The 26,467-nt window shown below is 39.2% G+C and overlaps 2 protein-coding genes across 2 annotated transcripts; both read right to left on the bottom strand.

Moving 5' to 3' along the window:
• Nucleotides 1–4,312: 4,312 nt before the first annotated feature.
• Nucleotides 4,313–5,446, bottom strand: LOC108697970 (taste receptor type 2 member 9). The gene has a single exon (XM_018228429.2). It carries the CDS (start codon nt 5,210–5,212, stop codon nt 4,319–4,321), a length of 894 nt encoding a protein of 297 aa, XP_018083918.1. The 5' UTR covers nt 5,213–5,446; the 3' UTR covers nt 4,313–4,318.
• A 3,263-nt stretch (nt 5,447–8,709) lies between these two features.
• LOC108697675 (small integral membrane protein 1) lies at nt 8,710–22,444 on the bottom strand. The gene is made up of 3 exons (XM_018227939.2): nt 22,167–22,444; nt 12,364–12,501; nt 8,710–8,974 (listed from the first exon to the last, which is right to left on the bottom strand). The coding sequence occupies exons 2-3, from the start codon at nt 12,468–12,470 to the stop codon at nt 8,842–8,844; spliced, it is 240 nt and encodes a 79-aa protein (XP_018083428.1). The 5' UTR covers nt 12,471–12,501; nt 22,167–22,444; the 3' UTR covers nt 8,710–8,841.
• Between the last annotated feature and the right edge of the window lie 4,023 nt (nt 22,445–26,467).

Here is a 26,467-nt window from a genome sequence, read left to right as displayed (position 1 = left end):
AGATTCAAGAAAATCCTTAATTTTTTTTAGAAAGTAATGATGCATAGTGCAGAATCTATAGTCTGCAGCACTTAAAGTTGTTCACCTTTAAATTAACTTTGGGGGGCAGATTCATTTCGCCAGTGTTGCCACCCACAGGGACATCGGCAACTCAGGCGCCAATTCGCTAGAAAAAGAGACAGTCGCTAGTGTTCGTTCGCACCAGACGACTTTTCGCAAATGGCGAAAAATGCGTGGAAAAACACCCATGTCAATTTTGGATGAGCGTCAGAAAAGTGGCTCGTGTCAATTTTGACGACAGCATAAAAGTCAATGGGCGTCCGAATATTGTTGACGCTCGCGATATTGACGCGAGCAACTTTTCAGATGCAAGTCAAAAAAATGTTGACGCCGGTGAATTTATTCTCCCATCACTAGTAACCAGTTTTCTCCAGACATTTTATAACATTAATTTTACAGTGGGCTCATGTGTAGGACATTATATTAACTCTCTTGTCTTTATTAAGGTTCCCTGGACATGTGTAATATAAACTGGTAACTTAAACCATTTGCAGCAACATTTATAATAAAGACGTCCATACAACTTTAAATTTCTGCCCTATGCAAATTGACCTAAACACAAGATCACTAAGTTTGCTGGGCACAAAAGCGCATCTTTGCTGTGAAATGCTCGCACAGCCGAAGTTACGCTAGCGAAAAATCGCCAACGTTCAATGCCTGGGACAAAACTTTGCATATTAGTGAATTAGTGTATTTGTAGTGCATTTGCGCCTGGCGGAGGGGTGCGAAGCTGACGCTGGCTAAAATTCGCCCCTTAGTTAGATGTAGCAAGTGATATTCAGAGATACTTTGCAATTGGTTTTCATATTTTATTATTTGGGGGTATTGAGATATTTAGCTTTTTATTCAGCAGCTCTAAATTTGCTATTTCAGCAATCTGGTTGCTAGGGTACAAGATGACCAGCATACTAATGGGGGGATTTAATAAAAGTTGGTAACGGAAAAATTTCAAAATTTCAAAAACTAGGCCTTTGCGTGAACAAATTTTCCTTTGTGTGAATTTAATATAGCTTTAGTGAACCTGGAAACTGTTTAGTGACCTCTTCTGACAATGGAAGGTTTGCGAATTTTATAGTTTGTGCCATTGCGCAATGAATGTGATAAAACTTCTTACTGAAAAAGTTATGTTTGTTCCAAAAGATTACGACACCTTCAATCACTTCATATACTTCAACACGCAATTAAAGTTCGCAATGCAATAACCGAGGAAGAATATTACAGTCAAATGCAAATTTTTATTCTTATTTGTGTAAGTTGTTTTTCTATTTGCGACTTTTATTACATTCCCCCCCAATATGATTGCTTCACTTCTTAAAAGTGTTCTGACCGTCAAAACAATTTAGCAGAAGTCCATTCTTTGCCAGGTCTGTAAATCAGCAGGATTCATTTGTATGTATATATTGGTCAATGCAGGTAAAGTGGAAGGTTGCTTAGAATGAGACTTTCTTTCATTAAGCAAACTATATTTCTAGGGGGGACACTCAAGTCAAAAGTATAATATAGACAGATTATTGGAAGAAAATAATGTTTGAATAGCATTTTGTGTTTCGTTTAGTTTGGTCTCTCAGGATATTTTTCCATCAAGATTAAATCTGTGTGAGAGAATTGGGCACATCTGTTGTGTCTATCATACAATATCCATCTGTAAACGATAGTTTTTCCTTTGGTCGGATCCTGGTCTTGCAGCACTGGGGTCCTGAGTTTGTTCCTTCAATGAAGACCCTGAGTATTTGGAACAATGGCAGTTACCTCATGCCACATTGTCAGAGCCCCTTGTTAGTGGAGACATTGGTAATTATCATCTATCTCTCTCTCTATGGGGCAAATTCACTAACCTCAGTAAATTCACCAGCGCCGGCTTTGCTCACATCGCAACACTTCGCCAGGCGTAGATTCGACAGGACAACGCTAATTCACTAAAATCCAAAATTGCATCCAGGGCGCCGAACTCTGGCAAAATTGCTCTAGCATTACTGCGCCAAGCGAAGTGAAGTTGCGCAAGCGTTGCCTAATTTGCATACAGTGGGATGTTAAAGTTCAATGGACGTATATGTTGCAGCAAATACATTACATTACACAAGCCCAGGGAACCTTAATAAACTAAAGTTGTTATATTGCCCTACACATGAGCCCAGTGTATAGTTTATGTCCCATATGTTAGGAAATGTAGGGGGGAGCCCAGGTACCCAAAAAATATTTTACGGACTTTTGCAGCCTATCACCCTGAAAAAACTAAAAGACGCCAGCGTTTTTTGGGACTTAGAAGCCCTATACATTCCATTGCACTTCACCTGGTCTGCGCTGGTGAAGGCAAGTCTGGCGGAACAGGTAACGTTCAGTAAAATGCGCATCTAAGTGAATTTGCGAAGTAACGTTCTTTCGTCAGAATGAAACTTCGCCTGGCATAAGAGTGCAAAGTAGCCCTAGAGTCTATCTCTTTTCTCTAACGTTAGTCACTTTGCCCCTAAATTTGCCCCTATCTATCCTGTAGCTCATTTTTCAAAACACATCAGTTAATAGTGCTGCACCAACACAATACTGGTCTGAAGTCCATTATTCAAAAGAGCAAACTGATTTTTTTTTTTTATTCCATTTTGAATCTGACATGAGGCTTCAGTTTCCCAGTTTTCAGGTTTTTTCAGGTGCCCCCAGTGATGTGACCTGTGCTCTGATAAACTTCAGTCACTCTCTACTGCTAAACTGCAGGTTAGAGTGATGTTACCCCCCCCAAGCAGTCTTACAATAGAACAATGGGAAAATAACCAGATAACAGCTTCCTGACACAAAGATAACAGCTCCTTGGTACATATGAGATTATCATTCAATAGTAAATGACTCCTCCAGTTACATTGAGCAGGAAGAACAATAGAAAAACTTCAAAAGAGACTGGCACAAGCCTGTGGGCCCAGGTTTGTACCAGCCTCTTTTGAAGTTTTTCTGGTGTTGACTCCCCTTGCTGAAGGTCTGGGGCGTGTGCACCCAGACCCAACGGTTACAGCGTTAAACTCACATAAAACGTTTTCAAACGCAGTAGATACTAGTTAAACAATTTGTTTATTCGGGAAGAACAATAGCCTGCCTGAAAGCAGTTCCATTGTGAAGTGCTGTCTTTTTCTAATCCAGGATTAGATTCGGAATTCGGCCTTTTATCAGCAAGATTCAGATTCGGCTATATCTTTGTGTCTGCCTGAACACAATCCGAATCCTAATTTGCATATGCAAATTAGGGGCGGGAATGGAAATCACTTGACTTTTCACACAAAATAAGGAAGTAAAAAAATGTTTCCCAATTGATCTCCTTCCTGCCCCTAATTTGCATATGCAAATTAGGATTCGGATTTGGCCACAGCTTTCACAAAGGATTTGCCCGAATCCCAAATAGTGGATCTGGTGCTTCCCTAATCGTCATGCATGGTAACTGCTGGTTCCTATAATAGATATTTGCAGTTATTCCCCTCTAAAATAAAGTGTATTCATTTAAATTAAATTTGGTCTTTCAATGCTTTCCTACTGGGTTTTGAGCAACTTCATAGAACCTCTTAGAATGGACTAAATACGGCCATAAACAGGCCGATAAAAGCTATTGACAGATCAAGTCCTCAGCTTATAGGCCAGTGTATGGAGCCCTCTGAAGGGCCCCAGACCAATTTCTCACGGACAATCAGCCAGATGTGGAACAGGTAGGTTTTAGAATCCCGTCAGATCGAGGACCACAAAGGTTCATTGATGGGCTCCTCACTCCAACTAACTGGATTCCTGTTTTTGCAATCTGATCGTGGGGGGCCTGATAAACCCAATATTGGCCACTTGTGGTGGGAATATTGGGGCTAGATCCACTCTTTTGGTAACATCTCCAAACAAGCTGATCTGCCCAAGTATGGCCACCTTTAGTTTGCCGGCATTTGTTTAGATATTGATGTATTATAGAACCATGACTGTATTATATAAATTATTATTTTGGCTTTACTCTTTATTAACATCTGATATTTCCTGGAGCACACAAACATAATCATTATCTCTAAACATTGCTTGAAATAGCAATTCAGCTTCAGTTTGAGAAATACCGGTTAATCTAAATGAGTAATATAAAACAGAAAAGATACATTAGGTCAGTCAATCCAGCAAATACTGGAACTCAAATGTCAGGCAAAGGTGTAAGCATAAAATATCCTCTCATAATATCTTAATTATAGAGTATTCCTTCACCACATTAAATGCAGATCTATACAGTATAGTGAACATGTGCTTATTAACAGCCTTACACATTTCTTGCACATGATCCAAATATTGACATCGTTTTTGACCAAGCTTTTGCTAATTTAGAATTTCCAAAAATCAGAATTAAGGCTTGTCCTGACGGAATGAACATGGTACCAGACGAGAGCACATTTTGCAATACAACTCCCAGATCATGTTCAGCTAGATAGAGACTACCAAATACTATGAAGAAAATCAGGTTCAGAATTAAAAGAAACAACATTGTTCTGAATGCTTTCACGTGGCTTTTCAACTGTGGGCTCCAGAATTCAGAAATGTGCTGTCTCATCCTCTGAACATGCCTCAGAAGAGATATCAGACAGATCCCGATGCAGAGAGACGTTACAACGAAAGGCAAAGCGCTGCCTAAAACAATGTTAAAAAACATGTAGCGTTTATCATAATTAACGATATAATCCTGATAAATACTCGTAGCGTTCGGTTTGGTTACTTGGACGGCCCAAATAACTGGAACATTAATTACCCATGAAATCAGAACTGAAACCAGTAGGAACAGGGTAACCACAAACGAGATTCTTCTTTGTAAATAAATCAAGATTTGACATGAGAAGTTGACCAGTCTCAAGCAATAATAGACGGACAGGCAGGCAGTCAGCCAAAATGAGAAGTGAATGGAGAAGAAGAGTATAATGTTAATGGCCAAACAGAATTCTTTATCAAACAGGATGTATAGCCCATAGGTGATAAATATCGCATCAAATGCTAGCAGGCTCAGCAGGAGAACATTGCAGCAGGCCATGGTGAGAAGGATTCTGTCGCACTCTTTCTTTCTGTAGCTCAGATACACGGCTACAATGGATGCGTTTAAGATAAATCCACATGGCCATGCTATTATGAGGACGACTGCCCAATATATTTGTAGTCTTGTTGGCATTTTCTGTAAGCAAGTTTCTCTGATTTTATAGAAGTACAATATTATGTGCACCTGAGCGTTGCAGGAAGACACAAGGAAATGATTCAACACAGATTAGAGACAACAGGGTGAATAAAAATGCAAATATGCCTAGTATCTTATTCCCTTGCAAATTAGTATCTCAAAAACATTGGACATATATAGTTTTGTTTTTTTATAATCTGATATTTGTGTGTAACCCTTCAGGGACAAAGTCATTTGTCCCGCTGGGCAAATGTCCCTAACTTGTTACTTACCCTTCTGCGCAGGTCCAGTCCAGGGAGTTCACAGACGACATCTTCTTCCACACGATCTTCTTCCTGCTGTGAACGGCGTTTTGGCGCATGCGCAGTAGGATCATTTCACCGGTACGGATCTACTGCGCATGCGCCAAAAGTCACGCACATGCGCAGTAGATCGTACCGGCGAAATGATCCTACTGCGCATGCGCCGTCCAAAGCAGGAAGAAGATCGCGTGGAAGAAGATGTCGTCTGTGAACTCCCTGGACTGGACCTGCGCAGAAGGGTAAGTAACAAGTTAGGGGCATTTGCCCAGCGGGGCAGGTAGGCCAGGGGGGAGGAGGGAGGGTGGGCAACACACGGGAGGGGGGGTGGGGGGTTTGCGCCAACTAGTTTTCCTTCCCCTTTAAGGTTGCGGAAGAAAAGCAGCACCATAGAGAAAAAAATCAAGTAATTTTAAGACACTTGTGAGTTCATATTTACAGTAAAAAGTTTGCTCGACTTGGAGCAAAATGTATATTATTTTGAAGGGAAAGTTGTCATATTGTAATTATACTTGCATTCTATAATTCAGCAACAAGCAGATTTCTTAAAGTGATACTGACACTAAAAATTTCCTTTTCAAAATATTAATCTACATGTTGATCATTATTCACTGATAGTTCTGCTTTTGTAAGTTATTGTCACTTGAAATTCCTAAACCTGACTGTTTTGTCAGTTAGAGTTTCTAATGCTAACGGACTCCTGCTGCACAAATATGGCAGTCCCCTTATAGAGAAACAGGGTAGTAAGAAAGGTAATGTAAAAGCATCCAGCAAATACTTTTATGCCAAAATTATAAATAGCATTCAAAGACATTGTTATGATAGATAAAAAAAATATATATATATATTTTCTGTTGTCAGTATCTTTAAAATCGGGGATTTTCTTCTGTAAAACTTCCTCCAATTTGGTGCATTCCCAAAACACTTCCCTCTCTTTTCCATTTTGATGCATCTTTTATCTTTCATGATTTGCATGCCTGGATTTCCATTTGAATACTGCTCTTTGGCAGCTCCCTCAGCTTTTAACTCTGATGTGACTGTTAAAGATTTAGTTCCTTTCCCCTTTCTTCCTGAACCTTCTTTTTAATGTGAAGTTCTTCAGTAATATCTCCCCTGCTTTCTTTACATACACACATCAGTAAACTAATGTTCTAGGGCAGGGGTCCCCAACCGTGGGGCCGTGGACAAACTGGGCCACCGAGTTCGAATTTGATGCAGCGAGCATGACATGTGATGCTGGCATGTTTGAAATTTGATGGTGGCGCATCCAATATTGACATGGAATGAGCGCCGCGCTCAGTTCACGCATCCCCCCCAGTCCTTGAAAAAAATTAGGGCTTTACACCAGTCCCTGGGGGAAAAAGTTGGGAATCGCTGCTCTTAGGCATAGGTCCCCAACCTTTTTTACTCGTGAGCCACATTCAAATGTAAGAAGAGTTGTGGAGCAACACAAACATGAAAAAGCACGGGTGCCAAATAAGGGCTGTGATTGGCTATTTAGTAGCCCCTATGTGAACTGGCAGTCTATAGGAGGCTCTGTTTGACAGTACACATGGTCTTTATGCCACAAAAACATGCCTCCAAGCCAGGAATTCAAAATTAAGCTAAATTGAGGCTAAAGAGAGCAACATTCATGGGGTTGGTGAGCAACATGATGCTTGTGAGCCGCTGGTTGGGGAGAACTGCTCTAGAGAGCTGTAGATATTAGGCCTGTCCAGTACAAAATGCAAGTGAGACAAGCAACAACCTGACAAAACATAGTTATTGGGCATTGGAGTGCGTTCCAATGTGGAGGCAATTCATAATACCTTAAAACTATAGCAGGATGGCTGTTTCTATAGGTTTATAAAGTTTTTCTTAGCTAAGAAACAGAGGTGTAACTGTTGAACCAGCCACACTGTAGGTCTGCTCCCCTTCTCTACACCAGCACTATGGCTCAAGAACCCCTTCTTTCCCCCACCAACATCTGCTGGGTTACGAGGTTGTAGACAACAATGCTGTAAATAAAATGATGCAGTTTTGCCATCTCCATAAAAGTTCTTCACACACTTCCTTTCCCGGGCCATAAACAATCCCACTCAATCGTATGGTTTTACCTTTACTTTCCCTTAAAAGAAACGCATTACAGTGATTTCTACAACAGCCCAAAATAGAAATATATGAATATATTTAATGGATAGCTCTTTGATTTACTACTGAGATCAGCAAGAGAACAATAAACAATTCTTTAACAGCAGTATACAGTACTCAAGTACTTTAGCTATTTAAAATCATCATGGTATTAGCACAGTCTTTCTTTCTTTCTTTCCTTCTTTCTTTCTTTCTTTCTTTCTTTCTTTCTTTCTTTCTTTCTTTCTTTCTTTCTTTCTTTCTTTCTTTCTTTCTTTCCTTCTTTCTTTCTTTCTTTCTTTCTTCTACTCCTCTTATTATCGGGGGAGAGGAACACATTTCAAATGTCCTCTGCCTTCTGACAGTAATTACATCTGTATCACTAAAGCACATCAAATTGCACTAGTCATTATTTTATTTGCATTCATTATGCACGACCAGATACACCAGCTCAATACACTAATTAAAACAGATGAAAAACCGATCCAAGGTGTAGTTTTCCTTTAAAGTTAACCAGGCTCATTTACTAAGATGGGTGTTATAACACAATAACCCACTGCAATGAGCTCAGACTATGAATATGACAGCACATAGTTAGTTTCTATGGGTACAGGTATGAGATCCATTATCTGGAAACTTGCTATCCACAAAACTCTGAATTATGGAGAGGCTGCCTCCCATAGACTCTATTTTTTACAAGTAATCGAAATTTTTAAAAATGATTTCCTTTTTCTCTGTAATAATAAAACAGTACCTTGTACTGGATCCCAACTAAGATATAATTAATCCTTATTGGAAGCAAAACCAGCCTATTGGGTTTATTTATTTTTTACATGATATTCTAGTAGATTTTAAATTACAGAATAATCTGTTATCTGGAAAAACCCAGGTCCCGAGCATTCTGGATAACAGGTCCCATACCTGTATTGCGCTGGTGCATGTTAGAATGTACATTAGTAAACGGTAAGGATCATTTATACATCAGTTTGAGAAAAATATCCAGATGACACTAGAACACATTATATAATATAGATTGACTTGATATAAATGTACTACAAGAGCAGAAATATACAGTAGTTTCAGATGTGTCCTAAAATGTCAATTTTGACATTCTTCTCTTTATTTGAATAAATGTGGGATGTTTCAGTCTGTCTTTAGAGAAAATGCCTGGTTCCTATGATGCACATCCCAGAATGTGGCCCTTCAGCTGGCAGTGTGTCATTGTTGCTTGCATTTGTGAACGTAATATCCAGTGACATATCCAAGGATTAAAATGATCCAGAACAGTGCAAATCCCCCCACCACTTTCATGGCAATGGCAAGATTCCTCGTGCACAGAGTGGTGTAGACCCTGGAGATGGAGAGATAAAATGCACATAGTAAGAGGTGTCAGCGCGGACCCTGATTTTTTTATTTTTAATTTAAAAACAAATCTTTAGTCCAGGAGTGCCCATACTTTACTTATGTGAGATCTACTTTTAGGGGCAGATTTATCAAGGGTCGAATTTCGTAGTAATGGGAGTTTTTTTGAGCTCCCATAACTTCTAAATTCTTATTAAAGAAGACCAATCGAAATTTATCAAAAAAAGGGGTGAATATGTCAGTTTTCGATCGAATTCGAACCGTACGAATCTAAATTAACAGCGCATTCGATCAAAAATCAATACGAAGTCCACCAATTAAGTCCAAATAGGTTCTAGGAGGTCCCCCATAGGCTAAAACAGAAGTTCACCAGATTTTAGATGGCGAATAGTCAAAGTCGAGACAGTACATGATAAATTTCGATATTTGAATTTTTTTCAAATTCAAATCGAATTTGAACTATTCTCTAGTTGAAGTACACAAAAAATAGCTCAGAATTCAAATTTTTTTAATTCAGATTTTCACTTCGGCCTTAGATAAATCTGCCCCTTAGTGATGGTGTCCCATTATCATTTACATCCATAAAAGTATTGTTAGCATTCCGTTTCATGGACAATATTACTTAAATATTGATTTATGAGAAAATGTATATTGCTATATTTAAACAAGCATTTCTTATGTAACCTTAAAGGAGAATGCAAGGTTAAACTTAAGTAAGCTCTATCAGATATAAATATACCAGTAAACCCTTAAAGTAATGCTGCTCTGAGTCCTCTGTGAAAAGAAACACTTTATTTCTGTCCTTCTATTGTGTACTCATGAGCTTCTGTATCAGACTTCCTGTTTTCAGCATAAACCTCCAGGGCTTGGACTTGAGCATGCTCAGTTTGCTTCTCTCTCCCCTCCCTCCTCCCCTCCCTGCTGTAATCTGAGTTTAGAGCTATGAGTGAGCAGGGAGAGACAGCTGTTATCTTAAACAAACAGAGGGAGAGCTTCTAGAGCTGTTTACTCGCGTATGGTAAAGCATTCTGCAGAATAAATATAGTGTTCTAGCTTGCACTATTACAGCTAATCTACTGACAATAAACTGCTTCTGTAGCTTTCCTTCTCCTTTAACGTAATGAATATGTGAATTAAAAATATGAAAAAGGAGGGTGATTTAGACAAGCTGCTTGTTGACAGTGTCTTGAGATCTACTGATCGCCAGCTAAAGGTCTACTGGGAGATCCCAATCTACCTTCTGAACACCCCTGCGTTAGTCCCCTGCTTTAGTCAGTATTTTGTAGATTTCATTTGAATTGTACATTTTTACAACCAGATGTATCTAGATGTTTAGGGGCATATTTATCACAATCCGGGAATTGCATTAAAGTCCCTCCGAACTAGAATCCAAGCTTATTTATTATTAAAAAAGCACAATTTAATCAGATCGGGGACAAACCAGAAAAAAACTAGCGAAAATCCAAATCCGTACAATTTTTCCCGAATCACTCAATTTTTTCAGGCTTTTTCCCGAAAAGCCCACATATTTGAGATTTTTGCCGTAAAAGTCCGAAATAGTTGAATTATCGGGCTAATTCCAGCATAGACCACAGAAACTTCTTAATAGGATAGGGAACTCTCCCTTTGACTTACATACAACTTTGGTAGGTCTGAGATGCCAGATTTTCTGATTTGGACTTTTTCCATCCTCGGGGTATAATAAATCTTAACAAACTAGAATTTTTTCGAGTTTTTGGCAGTCGGACTTCAATAAATAACCCCATTAGTGTAGTGCTGACAGTGACCCTGCTAAACTGGAGCTACAAGGGGCAACACTGGGGCCTGCACCAATATATAACCAATAAATGCCACATTGTCAGAAGCAATAGAAACCAGGCCCCACTAGGTTTCTCCTGATGTCCTGGAATGACTTTTTGGAATGGGCTCCTTGCAAGCTTAATTGCAAGGGATAATTTCATCTGACAATTAGAACTGTTGACCCAAGTGTGTGTTATTTTGAGGCTATAGTAACTTAGAAGCATCGATATTTACCATTACGTTATACTCTAGTATGTTATAGAATGGTCCATTCTAAGCAACGCCTCAGCTGGTCTTTATTGTATTGCTCTGTGAGGCTACAATTTTATAGTTATTGTTACTTTTTATTACAAATTTTTCCATTCAAGTCCTCTCCTATTCATATTCCAGTCTCTAATTCAAACCAGTTTCTGATGCTAAGAAAATCTTGACCCTAGCTACCACATAGCTGCTGAAATCCCAGACTGGACAGCTGCTGAACAAAATGTAAAACTATTCAAAAACACAAATAATGAAAAAATGAAGAATAATTGCAAATTGCAATCATCATACTAAAAGTTAACTTGACAACCCCTTTACAATGGAAGTCTAAAATAGAATAAGGCTAGAAATGTTGTATATTATATATATATAAACATGAACTTACTGCACTACAAGCCTAATAAAACAAATGATTTATGCTTTCAAAGTTGGCCATAGGGGGTCACTATCTTGTAACTTTGTTCGTAATTTTGCAAGACCAAGACTGTGCACATGCTCAGTGTGCTCTGGGCTGCTTAGGGATCGTCATAAATGATCAAAACAGCACAAGTCAAATAATATCTGCCAGAAGCTGATACAGCAATATGCAGACTGAGTAGTCATGTAATCTAATGTGGATTTTATAGTTTTTGTATTGTGTAAAACAAACTTTCACCAACTCTCCAGAACCAGTGTCTGCAGCAAAATAATCCTTCAATGAGATTCCCGGTTTATCTGTTTATGCTCCATGATCTTTGTCCCTGCAGCTGGAGTTGGAAACTGTAAAGGCGATGTAAAGGCAAAAATAAAATTCAATACAAATCTCTACACAGTCACCGACAGGGAAACAAACAAAGAGGCTTGAGTTCTGCATGGCTGGGAAATCAAGACGGGGGCTCCCCCTGCTGTTCATAATTATGATTGTTTCCCTGCAGATCAGTCTGACAATTCCTATCCACAGCAGTAAATTAACGGAGAATTTCACTGCGTACAGTCAGATTTCTTATAAAAACTGTACAGATTTTTAAATTAAAGTATATTCTTTTTCATTAAAAAAAAAAGTAAAAATGGGATTTTATTTTTTTTGCTTTTGCATGCTCTTTAAGGCTCCATCAGATTTGGTGACTTATGTCTATGCCTGTCACTCTTCATAATGACCTTGTTCTCTATGGTCCTAATACTACAAGACTAATATTAGATGTGCAGGCAGTCATCACAGTACCTACCATTTTAACTGTTCCTACGGTAGAAGATTGTAGAAAGATTGGAAGAAAGTTGTAGGCTACACTTATATAACAGTTAATATATGTTACTCTTATTCTGGCATATCTTTATTACCTTCTCCATGCTGGGGCATCTGTATTAGAGGTGTTTACACTGACTTGGTCCTGGTTGTTCTCATTCCACCTGCTGTACTGCACTCCAGTGGATTCCTGTGGCTGCATACTGAAGACTCAATACCCCCACAAGACCTACCTGCAACAAGAAGATTGAACCATTAGCACTGGAAAAATTGGATAAGGATACAGACTCCTAAATCTTAAAGAGATACACAGGCTTTGTCTGATAAATTTAAGGGGCAATTCACCTTTAAGTCAGCTTTTAGTTACTAGAGAATGTTCTATTCCTAGCAACTTTGTAATTGTGCTTCATTTCATTTTTATTTTTATAGTTTTCAAATTATTGGTTTTCTGCTTTTGACTCTTTCCAGCTTTCAAATTGTGGTCCCCGGCAGCAAAAAAAAATTGTGAATCTACAACCTATTGTTATTTTAATTTTTTATTACTTAAAAGGGTTGGCTCACCTTTTAACTTGTAGGGGCAGATTTACTAAGCTCGAGTGAATAGTTCGAATAAAGAAATATTTGAATTTCAAAGGTTTTTTTTGGGGACTTCGACCATTGAATTGGTCAAATTTGATCGAATCAAATGATTCGAATGATTTGAAGTAAAAATCGTTCGACCATTTGACCATTCAATAATCTAAGTACTAAGTCTATTTAAAAAAAACTTCAACTTCATACTTTGCCAGATTAAAGCTACCGAAGTCCAATGTTAGCCTATGGGGGCCTTCCCCAGCACTTTTCTAAGGTTTTTTTTAGGTCGAATAAAATTCCTTCGATCAATCGCTTAAAATCGCTCAAATCGTTTGATCGAAATGATTTTTATTCAATCGTTCGATTGAAGCATTTGCACAAAAATCCTTCAAATTCAATATTCGAATTTGAAGGATTTTACTTCGAGGGTCGAATTTGAGGGTTTTTTAACCCTCGACATTTGACCCTGGATAAATCTGCCCCTTAGTATGTTATAGAATAGAATTCGAAACACCTTTTTAATTCAACTTAATCTTTTCCTATAATCAATTTGGAGTCTTTGGTGGACTTTTGAAAATCAAATGTTTTAAAAAAAAAATTTGGTGAAAAAACTCGAATCGCATTTGATTCTAGTTTGCAGGTCGATTCTATTCACCCGAATTATTAAAAAAAAATTAAATCTAAATAAATTTTGATTGGTCTAATTTTGAGTTTATAGAAGCTCCCATAAACTCAATATTCGACCCTTGATAAATCTGCCCCATAGAATATAAAAGTCACAATATAAGGCTGATCAGTAATTAATACAGAGAATTACTACGTCAGCACAGAAACCAGTGCAACTAGCATCCGAATTTGTAGCATCAGTTTATATTACAGGCCAACTTCATTTTATGCTTGATAATTTGCAACGAGCTTCTCAACAGCTGCTCAGAGCCCACTGAGCATGTGAGTGTCACAGACACTTTCCAAGATGGTGACCCCCTGTGACAAGTTTGAAGTCCTGGATCATTGCTGCTGTTGACAAGCTGAAACTTTAGGCTGGTGCAATATGTTCAGTATATAAAATATGGCATTTTTAGCCATATTCATTTTCAGTATTTAGTTCTCCTTTAACGTTTGTGAAATTCAGCTGGTGTCACATCAAGCACCCATAGGTGCATCCTGCAGGGAGTCCTGTACTTACAGCCTGGTCAAGACAGCTGTTTGGGCCCCTTTTTTGCTGCCTTGTGCAATAACAAACATCACTTCATACAAGTGTGTTGTGTATAACAATTTAATGTGTGCAGTTTGTCCATCTTTGTGCCTGGTCTGTACTCAGTGAGGGTAACCATTAGGGATGTAGCGAACGTCGGAAAAAAAGTTCGCGAACATATTCGCGAACTTGCGCAAAAACGCGAGCGGTTCGCGAACGGTTCGCGAACCCCATAGACTTCAATGGGAAGGCGAACTTTAACATCTAGAAAAGACATTTCTGGCCAGAAAAATGATTTTAAAGTTGTTTAAAGGGTGCAACGACCTGGACAGTGGCATGCCAGAGGGGGATCAAGGGCAAAAATGTATCTGAAAAATCTGCCTGTGTGTGCTTGGAAGAGATAGTGTAGGGGGAGAGCTGTTAGTGATTTCAGGGACAGATGATAGTAAGTTTGCTGGCTAGTAATCTGCTTGATACTGCTCTGTATTGGAGGGACAGAAGTCTGCAGGGATTTGAGGGACATTTTAGCTTAGGTAGCTTTGCTGGCTAGTAATCTACTGTTCTCTTTAAACAACTGCCATACGTTGACCTTGTACTCATTGTTTGCCCAGTTTTTTTGGACGCAGCCACTGAAGCACAGTTGCCAGAAAAAATATGCCATATAAATGCTGAAAATAGTCATTTTTCGCCATACGTTGACCTTGTAGACATTGTTTGCCCAGTTTTTTGGACGCAGCCACTGAAGCACAGTTGCCAGAAAAAATATGCCATATAAATGCTGAAAATAGTAATTTTTCGCCATACGTTGACCTTGTAGACATTGTTTGCCCAGTTTTTTTGGTTGCAGCCACTGAAGCACAGTTGCCAGAAAAAATATGCCACATAAATGCTGAAAATAGTCATTTTTTGCCAAAAAAAGTGACTCCGGTGTTTTTTCTGGAGACGGTAATATTATGGATATTTAGACAGAATGGGAACAAGGTCACACAGCTCGATGGCGGGTTGAAGAAAACAGTGTGCAAATAATGCCTACAAGGCCAACGTATACACTACTACAGCGGTGGATACGGATTACGTAAAATATATGAATGCTGCTTGAAAAAAGTGACTCCGGTGTTTTTTCTGGAGACGGTAATATTATGGATATTTAGACAGAATGGGAACAAGGTCACACAGCTCGATGGCGGGTTGAAGAAAACAGTGTGCAAATAATGCCTACAAGGCCAACGTATACACTACTACAGCGGTGGATACGGATTACGTAAAATATATTATGGCTGCTTGAAAAAAGTGACTCCGGTGTTTTTTCTGGAGACGGTAATATTATGGATATTTAGACAGAATGTGAACAAGGTCACACAGCTCGATGGCGGGTTGAAGAAAACAGTGTGCAAATAATGCCTACAGGGCAAATAATGCCTAAAAGGTCAACTTATACACTACTACAGCGGTAGTAAAATAAAAAAAAGTAAAATAAAAAAAAATGAATATTAAAAAAAAAAATTAAAGTTGGTGCTGCTGAACTACTAGGAGCAGCAGATTAGCACACCAGTCCCACTCCCCAACACTGCTAGACTAATAGCACTGGGCTCTTATAGTAGTAGTAGTAGTAGTAGTAGTAAAACAACAAAAAAATAAATAAAAGCAGTCCTTACAAGGACTACTGTTATTGCAGCAGTCAGCAGATGAGATCAGAAGCAGGACAGCTGCCCACTGCAGCTACATACAGAGCACTGCAGTAGAAGGTAGATTACTAGCCAGCAAAGCTACCTAAGCTTAAATGTCCCTCAAACCCCTGCAGACTTCTGTCCCTCCAATAACAGAGCAGTATCAAAACGATTACTAGCCAGCAAACTTTCAACTGTCCCTGAAATCACTAACAGGCAGCAGCTCTCTCCCTACACTATCTCTTCAGCACACACAGGCAGAGTGAAAAAACGCTGCAGGGCTTCGGTTTTTATAGGGAAGGGGAGTGGTCCAGGGGAGAGCTTCCTGATTGGCTGCCATGTACCTGCTGGTCTGGGGTGAGAGGGCAAAAAAAAGCGCCAACAATGGCGAACCCAAAATGGCGAACGTCGCGCGACGTTCGCGAACTTCCGGCGAGCGCGAACACCCGATGTTCGCGCGAACAAGTTCGCCGGCGAACAGTTCGCGACATCTCTAGTAACCATTACCGTGCTGCAATCAAAGATTAGCAGCTAATAACAGACAGTTGGTAAATGGTTATAAGAATGACAGTGCTTTGTGGCAGATAACTTACATTTTACATTGGGCATTAAAAAAAGACACAAAAAGCTTATATTTATCAGAAAAATGTGCACAAAATGCAATAAGAAAATAGCAACAGATGTGTAAGTATAACATATATATTTATATTTCTTTAAAGCCTGTTTCAGATATAACTGAACTTTAATAACAAATGTGTAGACCAGTCTATAATCTATTATCGTAAACACTGGCTAAATTGTCAAAGATTATCCTGAGGAATGCTGGAATGTGGGATTATCTGATGGAATTTCCCTGCGGAATGCTCAGAGAATATAAACTTGTGTCTTTAAGGAGCGGCCGAACTGTCTGACAGAGTATGAAGTGCAAATATGACTGAATGCACATTTCCTTCTTGCACATGCACCCTTCGTTCAATTGATCAAATGTTCACTACAGGTATGGGATCCATTATCCGGAAACCCATTATACAGAAAGCTCCAAATTACGGAAAGGCTGTCTCCCATACACTCCATTTTATCCAATTAATCCAAATTTTTTAAAAAAAATTTCCTTTTTTTCTGTAATAATAAAACAGTACCTTGTACTTAATCCAAACTAACATTTAGGGCCCGATTCACTAACTTCGAGTGAAGGATTCGAAGTTAAAAAACTTCAAATTTCGAAGTTTTTTTTGGGCTACTTCGACCATCGAATGGGCTACTTCGGCCTTCGACTACGACTACAACTTCGAATCGAAGGATTCGAAGTAAAAATCGTTCGACTATTCGACCATTCGATAGTCGAAGTACTGTCTCTTTAAAAAAAACTTCGACCCCCTAGTTCGGCATCTAAAAGCTACCGAAGTCAATGTTAGACTATGGGGAAGGTCCCCATAGGCTTGGCTAACTTTTTTTGATCGAAGGATATTCCTTCGATCGTTGGATTAAAAAAAATCGTTCGATTCGAAGTATTTAATCGTTCGATCGAAGGAATAATCTGATCGTACTATCTGCCCTAAATCCTTCGACTTCGATATTCGAAGTCAAAGGATTTTAGTTCCTAGTCGAATATTGAGGGTTAATTAACCCTTAGTGAATCGGCCCCTTAATGAATCCTTATTGGAAGCAGAACCAGCCTATTGGGTTTATTTAGGGGCAGATTTATCAAGGGTCGAATTTTGAAAAACGTTGAAATTCGAATTCAAAAAGACCAACCAAAATGTATTAATAGTGAATAGTCCGTATTCATTCGAATTCGTATGAATCGAAGTAATAGCACATACGAATTGAAGTTTTTCCAATAAAAACGTTAGATTTTTCTAAGTCCACCAATTTACTCCAAATAGGTCCCCCATATGTTAAAACAGCAATTTGGCAGGTTTTTGATGGCAAATAGGTGAAAGTCGAATTTTTTAAAACTTTTGAATTCGAATTCAAAAAGACCAACTGAAAATTATTAAAAAAAGTTTTTTTTGCAGGTGAATAGTCCGTATTCATTCAAATTCATACAAATTAGAATCGTACAAATTGAAGTAATAGGGCATTGGAATCGTACAAATCAAAGTTTTTCCAAAAAAAACTTTAGATTGACTTCAAATAGGTTCTAGGAGGTCCCCCATAGGCTGAAACAGCAATCCGGCAGGTTTTAGATGGTGAATGGTTATAGTCAAGTTTTTAAAGAGACAGTGCATTCAAATCGAATTTGGACTATTCCCTAGTCGAAGTACACAAAAATTAGCTCAAATTTCGAATTTTTTTAATTCGAATTTTCACTTCGACCTTTGATAAATCTGCCCCTTAATGTTTACATGATTTTGTAGTAGACTTAAGGTATAAAGATCCAAATTAAAGAAATATTTAATATCTGTAAAGCCCCAGGTCCTGAGCATTCTGGATAACAGGTCCTATACCTGTACTGATAAAAAGAAAAGAGCCGCAAATGTTGGACATTTTGGTGCCATTCGTTAATGATACTTGTGCCCAAACAAGCTTTTTGCACTTTATTATAGTTGTGCCAAGTGCCATTGAATCCATCCTGTCTATTCTGCTGAATAGTGACCAAGTGATCCTAATGAAATTGTGGAACCCTGGATATAACGCCACCCTGATGTGATGGGAATTCTGGGGTTCAAACAGGAGGCCCAAAAGGCACAGGAGACTTGCCTCAAAAGTATCACATGCAAGTGTCATTGGGGCAGATTTACTAAAGGGAGAAGTTGCCAACGCTAGTGACAATTCACCAGAAATCTCATCTGCAAAAAAATCGCCAATATACTAACAGGCGTAGAGGACAATTAACTAGCAAACGAGACCGTCACTAGTGTAAGTTCGCACCCTATCGCCAGGCGACTTTTCACTCTGGCGAACGGTCGTTACTCTGCAAATTCACCAAGATGCAAATTTTACAGAATGTCACCTCTTTCAGCACCTCAGACCAGGCGAACTGATAAAATGAAGCTACATCTTCCTCAATCTTATGTCAGTGACATCATATCCTGTATGCCGAATGCAAAAACCCCAAAACATTTTTTTATATATAAAAGGGATGGAAAAGTCCAAATCAGAAAATTCGGCATCTCAGATCTGTCACGGTTGCATATAAGTCAAAGGCAGAGGTCCCAATGATTTTTTGATGTGCACTGGTTTTCGTGCAATACCCTGAAGTTTTCGGAATTTTCTGGCAAAAATGCATACGAAATCTGGAATGGATTTTTTCCCATAAAGCAAATTTTCAGGAAAATGTAATAATAAATAAGCGTAAAAAACCCGAGCAGATTTTATCAGCGTTTGTAGCAGAAAAATGTTGAGATAAAATTGACTTTGATAAATAACCCCCTTAGTGTACGGGTGCCATTATTTTTAACTAATTATTAACTGGGCATGTGATAAGGAGGACAGACCTGACTGGCAGAACTTTAGATTGTTAGCTCTTGTGAGCAGGGTCTCTGATCCTATTTTTATTCTGTAACCCTTGGTTGTTAAATTATTGTAAGCCGTCTGTATGTTATAAATGAATGTAAAGTGCTGTATAAATTGCTGGTGCTATATAAATAAATGATGATGTATTCAGTGTATACGCCGCCAATGACATTAAATCCAGCACGGGCAACCTGTGGCCTTCCAGATGTTGGGCTGCAAATCCTGGAATTCTGCTAACATCCTCCTTCATGATAACTGGAGTTGGAATAATTGTGGACACATCACAATTTGAATGTATTTTGTGTGCCTATATGTATGCATATAGTTTTAGGTGTGTTATGTTACACAACATTCCTTGCTGCTATAATATTGCATGGCAAGGCTAGGCAGATGCAACTCACTAGAGATTAGTGATGGGCGAATTTGAACGGCAAAAAAATCACGAAACTGCGCCGGCGTCTCGTTCTTGACGCCGGCGTCTGGTTTTTTGGATGCCGGCGCACATTGGAATTTTCGCCAGCGAATTTTCGCACCAATTTTGCGAATTTATTCGCCGGTGCCGAATCACGCTAATTCGCACCTGCCGAATAAATTCACCCATCACTACTACAGATCAACATAGACACCAACAAGCATGCTACTGTGCTTATCAATGAAATAATGCTTATTAGAACCATTGTTCTTTCAGACATATACACTGTAGGTATAGCTCGAAGATTATCTAGGACAGCAAATCATTAGGTTTTGACCCCAGATATTTCATAACTTAACATTGAAGCTGGGCTTGCTGAAGTATCGAGGAGAGCCAAAAAGCATCACCATATTTTTTTTTATTATTATTATTATTTTTTTGTTAATTTCATCATTTTTATTGGGTTTTCCAAAGCATAAAAGATTTACAATTTAACAGTGCATGTTAAAAGACCAGTAACATGAAAAAAAAAATTAATTTGTACATAACGAAAAAAAAAACGAGATACATTTAACTTTAAATTCGCAAAGTCTGTATTAAAAAATAACTTACCGATACTCGGCTTGTGCTCCTCTTCAGAAAAGGCGACAGGGCGGCGATCCATCGTGCAGCACTTGATTTCTCCTTCCTGCCTTCTATAGAAGATAGCCAGGGAGGAGAAATCGAGCACTGCACAATGGATCGTCGCCTTTTCTGAAGAGGAGCGCAAGCAGAGTATGGGTAAGTTATTTCTTAATAAAGACTTTGCGAATTTAAGGTTAAATGTGTCTTGGTGGTTTTTTTTCCTTATGTACAAACTAATTTTTTAAAAAAAAATTCTATGTCACTGGTCCTTTAAGTGCGATAAAATTACATAAATGCATATGCCATACGAGTATATAAAAGTATAACACAATAACTACATTAAGGATAATGAGCCAATAAACCCATAAAATTATATTAAAAAACCAGATCACCATATTTCTCAGGTCAACCTAATGAAGCACAATCAAGGGCTGGTTGTTTTTGAACACTTACCTTATAAGAGGTCACTTACAAATTGCTCCTTCCTTATCACTTAAAGGAGAACTAAACCCTAAAAATGAATGTGGCTAAAAATGCCATATTTTATATACTGAACTTATTGCACGAGGTTAAAGTTTCAGCTTGTCAATAGCAGCAATGATCCAGGACTTCAAACTTGTCACAGGGGGTCACCATCTTGGAAAGTGTCTGTGACACTCACATGCTCAGTGGGCTCTGAGCAGCTGTTGAGAAGCTAAGCTTAGGGGTCGTCACTAATTATTAAGCAGAAAATGAGGTTGGTCTGTAATATCAGCTGATGCTACAGGGCTGATTATTAAATTTTGATGCTAGTTGCGCTGGTTTCTGTGCTGCCATGTAGTAATTATCTGTATTAATTACTAAGCATACTTGTGACAATTCTATTCTTTGGGGCATATTTATCAAGGGTTGAATTTAGAATTGAAAAAAACGTCGAAATTCGAATTCAAAAAGACCAACCGAAATTAAGTTGACGTTTTTTGGGGTCAAATAGGTCAGTTTTCAATCTATTAGGTCCGTATTCGGCCAAATTCTAATCGTTCGAATCGAAGGATTATCTCATTCGATCGAATTCAATTAGAAGTTTTTCCCCAAAAAACCTTAGCTTTTTCAAAGTCCACCAATTGACTCCAAATAGGTTCTAGGAGGTCCCCCATAGGCTAAAACAGCAGTTTGGCAGGTTTTAGATGGCGAATGGTCGCAGTCACACTTTTAAAGAGACAATACATGATACATTTCGATATTCGAATTTTCGATTCTTTTCAAATTTGAATCGAAATTTCGACTATTCCCTAGTCGAAGTACACAAAATAGCTTCAAATTTTCATTCGAAAATTCACCTTGACCTTTGATAAATCTGCCCTTATGTGTACTGTATATTGTGAGTGGGTCCCTAAGCTCAGTAAGTGACAGCAGCACAGAGCATGAGCAGTGAATCAGCAGAAAAGAAGATGGGGAGCTACTGGGGCATTTTTGGAGACACAGATCTTTACTGCTAAAGGACCGTGGTAGCCTTGGGCTGGTACAGAAGCCCAAAACATCATGTACAACATTTCTAGCTTCTTCTTTAGTTAGGCTTTAGTTCTCCTTCAACAGTAATATTTACCCAGCACATCAAATATGAGCGGAAGTGAGCAGCTGAGCACATCTGTGCTACACACCACACTCTGTATACAAACGGCTATGGGCAGATTTGCTTGAACATCTGTGCCGCTCCTTATTCCTTATGCAACCAGCCAAGGTTGCCCACTTTAATTAGGGCACCCGGTAACTAACACCAGCCAGAGGGGAGGTGACAGTAACAAAATCCCATGCAGTTTGCTAACCAGATTGAGTGTAAGGTCAGTAAACTGAACACTAGAGGCAATGAGGGCACAGCAGTATGGCAGCAAAGCAGGATCAAACTGCATCACATGTGTGGGGTTTATTAAAGCTAAGCACTGAATTTCATTCTGTAACTGAACAGGGAAAAAAGTTAAAGAAACTTACCTTAGGAGTCTTCGTTGGAATTGCTGCAAAGAAGCAGTGACGAGTCACAGGGGAAAAGATCTAATGTTCTCACTATGTGAATCAGTAAATATTCTACAGTGTGACTGAGCTCAATGCACTGCCCAGCTGACTGGCTGCCTGCAGTTCCTTTCTGGAGATTTACCAACAAAAAAAAATCCTTAATAATTCACAGTTTAAACCAATGGTGACCCGGAGAGCAGCAGCAGCAGCCTGTGTTGTGTAATAATGGGAGGATATTATGAGGAGAAAGGGGGTGGGGGAGAGCAGAGAATGGAATGAAGGAAAGGAGGCTGAGATGGGGGCTCCCTGAAAGGGCCAGATTTGTGTGCCAGGCCTTCAGTGTGGCTGGGAGCAGCTGGCAGCACACGTATCCCTTTAACACTTTCACTGACAGACAGGCCTCCTGGGACCTGTAGTGCAGCACAGTGACGTTGCAGCACCTTATTCCTGGCACAGGCACTGTGGCTAATTATTACCAGCAAATGATAACGTTTTATTATGTTTATACTAAAGATTAGAGGTGAATCAGCAATAAAAATGTTTTATAAACTGTCAGTTCTGTTTCTGCCTGTAATTGGCTAGAGATGCCGGTAACAGTCACCCAAGGTAAACTGGGAAGTGTTTATTAAGTTGCTTTGAGACAATGCACACGGGAATGGCCAGGCATTACAATAACATGGTATAAACAGGTGTCATGGATTTGCATGGCACATGTTCGGTGCCTTAATGTCAGCTTCTGACTGCCAACTGGTCTTCAGTACCCACAATTTATTGTCCAGGAGGGCCACAACTTCAACTGACTTGCTAATATGTAGAGAAAGACTGGCACAAACTGGCACACACTCCATAGATTGATGCAGTTAAAAAAGTATTTATTTAGTAAAAAAACATCTCAGTAGAGATTTACGTGTTTCATGCCTTACGGGCACTTAGTCATAGGCTATGTCACTTGACTTGGCCTTATCTACTGGGCTTGCTCCAATGAAGGGGGTTCCAAAACCATGGGGCTGGTCCCCTGAGGGGCTTGTGGCAATACCAGTGAGGCTCATCCTTAAGGTGGCCATAGACGTAACAATTACGATCTTTCTTGGAAAAGATTTTTCCAAGAAAGATCATTCGTTTCAAGACACACGTGTAGAGCTGAATCATCAGATATACAGATAGAAACAATAGAATTCTACCTGTATCTGACGATTCAGCACTAACCGTTTGGGTGCCATCAAAGGCACCCGATCAAAATTTTCCGTCCAGCCCAATCGACGAGCCGACCGATATTCAAGTCTTCTGCCGATATCAGTCAGCTCTTTTCCCACCATACACGCACCGAATATCATACGAAAATTCGTTTTGTACGATATTATCTGTGCGTCTATGGCCACCTTTAGGGTGAGAATTTGGGAGAATGGCCCTCTGCTCTACAAGATATACCTGAATGCCCAGCTTGTCGATCAGTTATAGTGATATTTGGGTTTAATACGTATTTGCTATATTCACGAAACTATGAATGATATAGTGATACCCAATATTTTCCTATATCTGTACTCATTTCACTCAAAGAGAAACTTGACCAAAGCTTGGACCTTCAAGCAGGGCCCTGGCCAAAGGTCAGATTATCAGATGGAGCCCTTATTGCAAAACCATTGCTCTAGTGGCAGAGATTGTTCTACACAATTGGAAAACATACAGTTCAGTCACAGTTGTGATGTAGTTGGCTGGGCAGAGCAGATATATAGGCGTACCACTTCTGTAACCATATACCTGCATGAACAAGCAGAAGAATTGTGCTATTTAATTCCTATACAAAGATGTATTGTGTTTCTGATTCTGACCTGTGGGAATTCTCACTCAAATACGATGGTTGCATCAAGTGACCATACATAACTTTCTCACATTGAGATAGATCTGCTTTCTGGGTGAAACATTTGTTTTTCTTAAACTTTAACGCTAACTGGATCTGAGCAGTTGGATGTTTATTTGATTTCCATAGAGATAAATAAGAATATAAATGTCAGCAAAACTAACTAACATCAGATTATCCATTAGACACAGAGGTTTTAGGTGCTCCAGCCATGGTTCCCCCATTACTTGCCTATCTCTCTCTCTGTCTGTCTGTACAAAATAAAGGTGGTTTACACTCCAATATCTGTGTTATTTAGGGCAGAGACGCACGATGCGATTCGGGGGAATAGTGTCCCGTCGACAAATCTCCTCTTCTTCGGGGGGAACTGCCTCCCCTGTCTTCTTGCGAGCTAAAATGTAAATCACCGGCGGGATTACACTTGGAGCACTTCCTTTTCTCCCTGAATCGCAGCGTGTGTCTCTGCCCTTAAAGTGATTTATTCCATAGATTTCAGTAACATTTTGGCACAAAGTTGTAGTGGTATATGATAGAGCCTGGCATTGTGCAACGCACCTAATAACATTGCTCCACATTGTGTCACAACATTTTATATCCTGATAAATAAAACATTTCAGTTTAAGTGGAAGCACTGGTTGTAATTTTTTCAAGTGGGAGGTGTTTTATAACTACCTGTGAATTATACCAAATAGCCTGTTCTGTGTTAATTGTCCATTTAAACCATCTCTGTCCATAAACTGAATTCAACTCGGTGTGCTTTATTACTAATTTATTTAATACCCGTGTTGGGTTGTATTTCCCTGACACATTCTAACAGATATAGTTCTGCCAGATTAATTAAATTATTTAAACAACAATCCAACTACTGAAGAAGATCTATGTTATAAGATATATGAATAACCTCTTGGGCCATATCAGATGACTCTCAATATCCTCAAGCTCTATCATGTGACATTGCTTTATAAAAAAAAAAAACGAATCCAGCAGTTGTATAAAACACAGAGGATTGTACAAACCCCACCATGTACTTTGGCATTTATAACATACTTACATACTGTATGAAACACTAGGTTCACATAGTGGAATGAGCTGCTTTATAGGGACAACTTTTCTGACTTTCATGGCCGGTTTCGGACTGGTGCACCAGGGGCCCACCCAAAAACCTTAGACCAGGGGCCCATCCAAAAACCTTAGGCCAGGGGCTCACCCAAAAACCTTAAACCAGGGGCCCACTCTCAGTACTTTTATTATTGCTCTTCTCACTCGACCTCTATTCTCCTAGTCTCTTTTCTTTACATACTATAATCTATTATTCCATCTATTTAGCCCTTTGTTCACATAGAAATAGGCAATAGCCATGGAATAGGCCAAATTTAGCAGCAGGAGGGCCCACTGACACCTGGGGTTTTCCTGGTATCCCGGTGGCCCAGTCCTGGTATCCCGGTGGCCCATAAAAGATGTTTGTTATTAATATTCTGCCACTGACATTTCTGCTCCTACAATGAAGAGGGATTCTCACCTATGGAGATATTTTGCAATGTCCATTTAAACCATCTCTGTCCATAAACTGAATTCAACTCGGTGTGCTTAATTACTAATTTATTTAATACCCGTGTTGGGTTGTATTTCCCTGACACATTCTAACAGATATAGTTCTGCCAGATTAATTAAATTATTTAAACAACAATCCAACTACTGAAGAAGATCTATGTTATAAGATATATGAATAACCTCTTGGGCCATATCAGATGACTCTCAGTATCCTCAAGCTCTATCATGTGACATTGCTTTATAAAAAAAAAAAAAAAACTGAATCCAGCAGTTGTATAAAACACAGAGGATTGTACAAACCCCACCATGTACTTTGGCATTTATGACATACTTACATACTGTATAAAACACTAGGTTCACATAGTGGAATGAGCTGCTTTATAGGGGACAACTTTTCTGACTTTCATGGCCGGTTTCGGACTGGTGCACCAGGGGCCCACCCAAAAACCTTAGACCAGGGGCCCATCCAAAAACCTTAGGCCAGGGGCTCACCCAAAAACCTTAAACCAGGGGCCCACTCTCAGTACTTTTATTATTCCTCTTCTCACTCGACCTCTATTCTCCTAGTCTCTTTTCTTAACACACTATAATCTATTATTCCATCTATTTAGCCCTTTGTTCCCATAGAAATAGGGGAATAGCCATGGAATAGGCCAAATTTAGCAGCAGGAGGGCCCACTGACACCTGGGGTTTTCCTGGTATCCCGGTGGGCCAGTCCGACACTGTTCAGAGCATAAAAGATGTTTGTTATTAATATTCTGCCACTGACATTTCTGCTCCTACAATGAAGAGGGATTCTCACCTATGGAAATATTTTGCAATCCACGCTGCCCCCTTCCGTCGAGAATCCTTAACATATTCTGTATTTCA

Source organism: Xenopus laevis, chromosome 7S (genome assembly GCF_017654675.1).
Source record: "Xenopus laevis strain J_2021 chromosome 7S, Xenopus_laevis_v10.1, whole genome shotgun sequence".
NCBI classification, from domain to species: domain Eukaryota; kingdom Metazoa; phylum Chordata; class Amphibia; order Anura; family Pipidae; genus Xenopus; species Xenopus laevis.
Note: the sequence above shows the minus strand (reverse complement) of the source record. Positions and strands in the feature narration are given on the sequence as shown.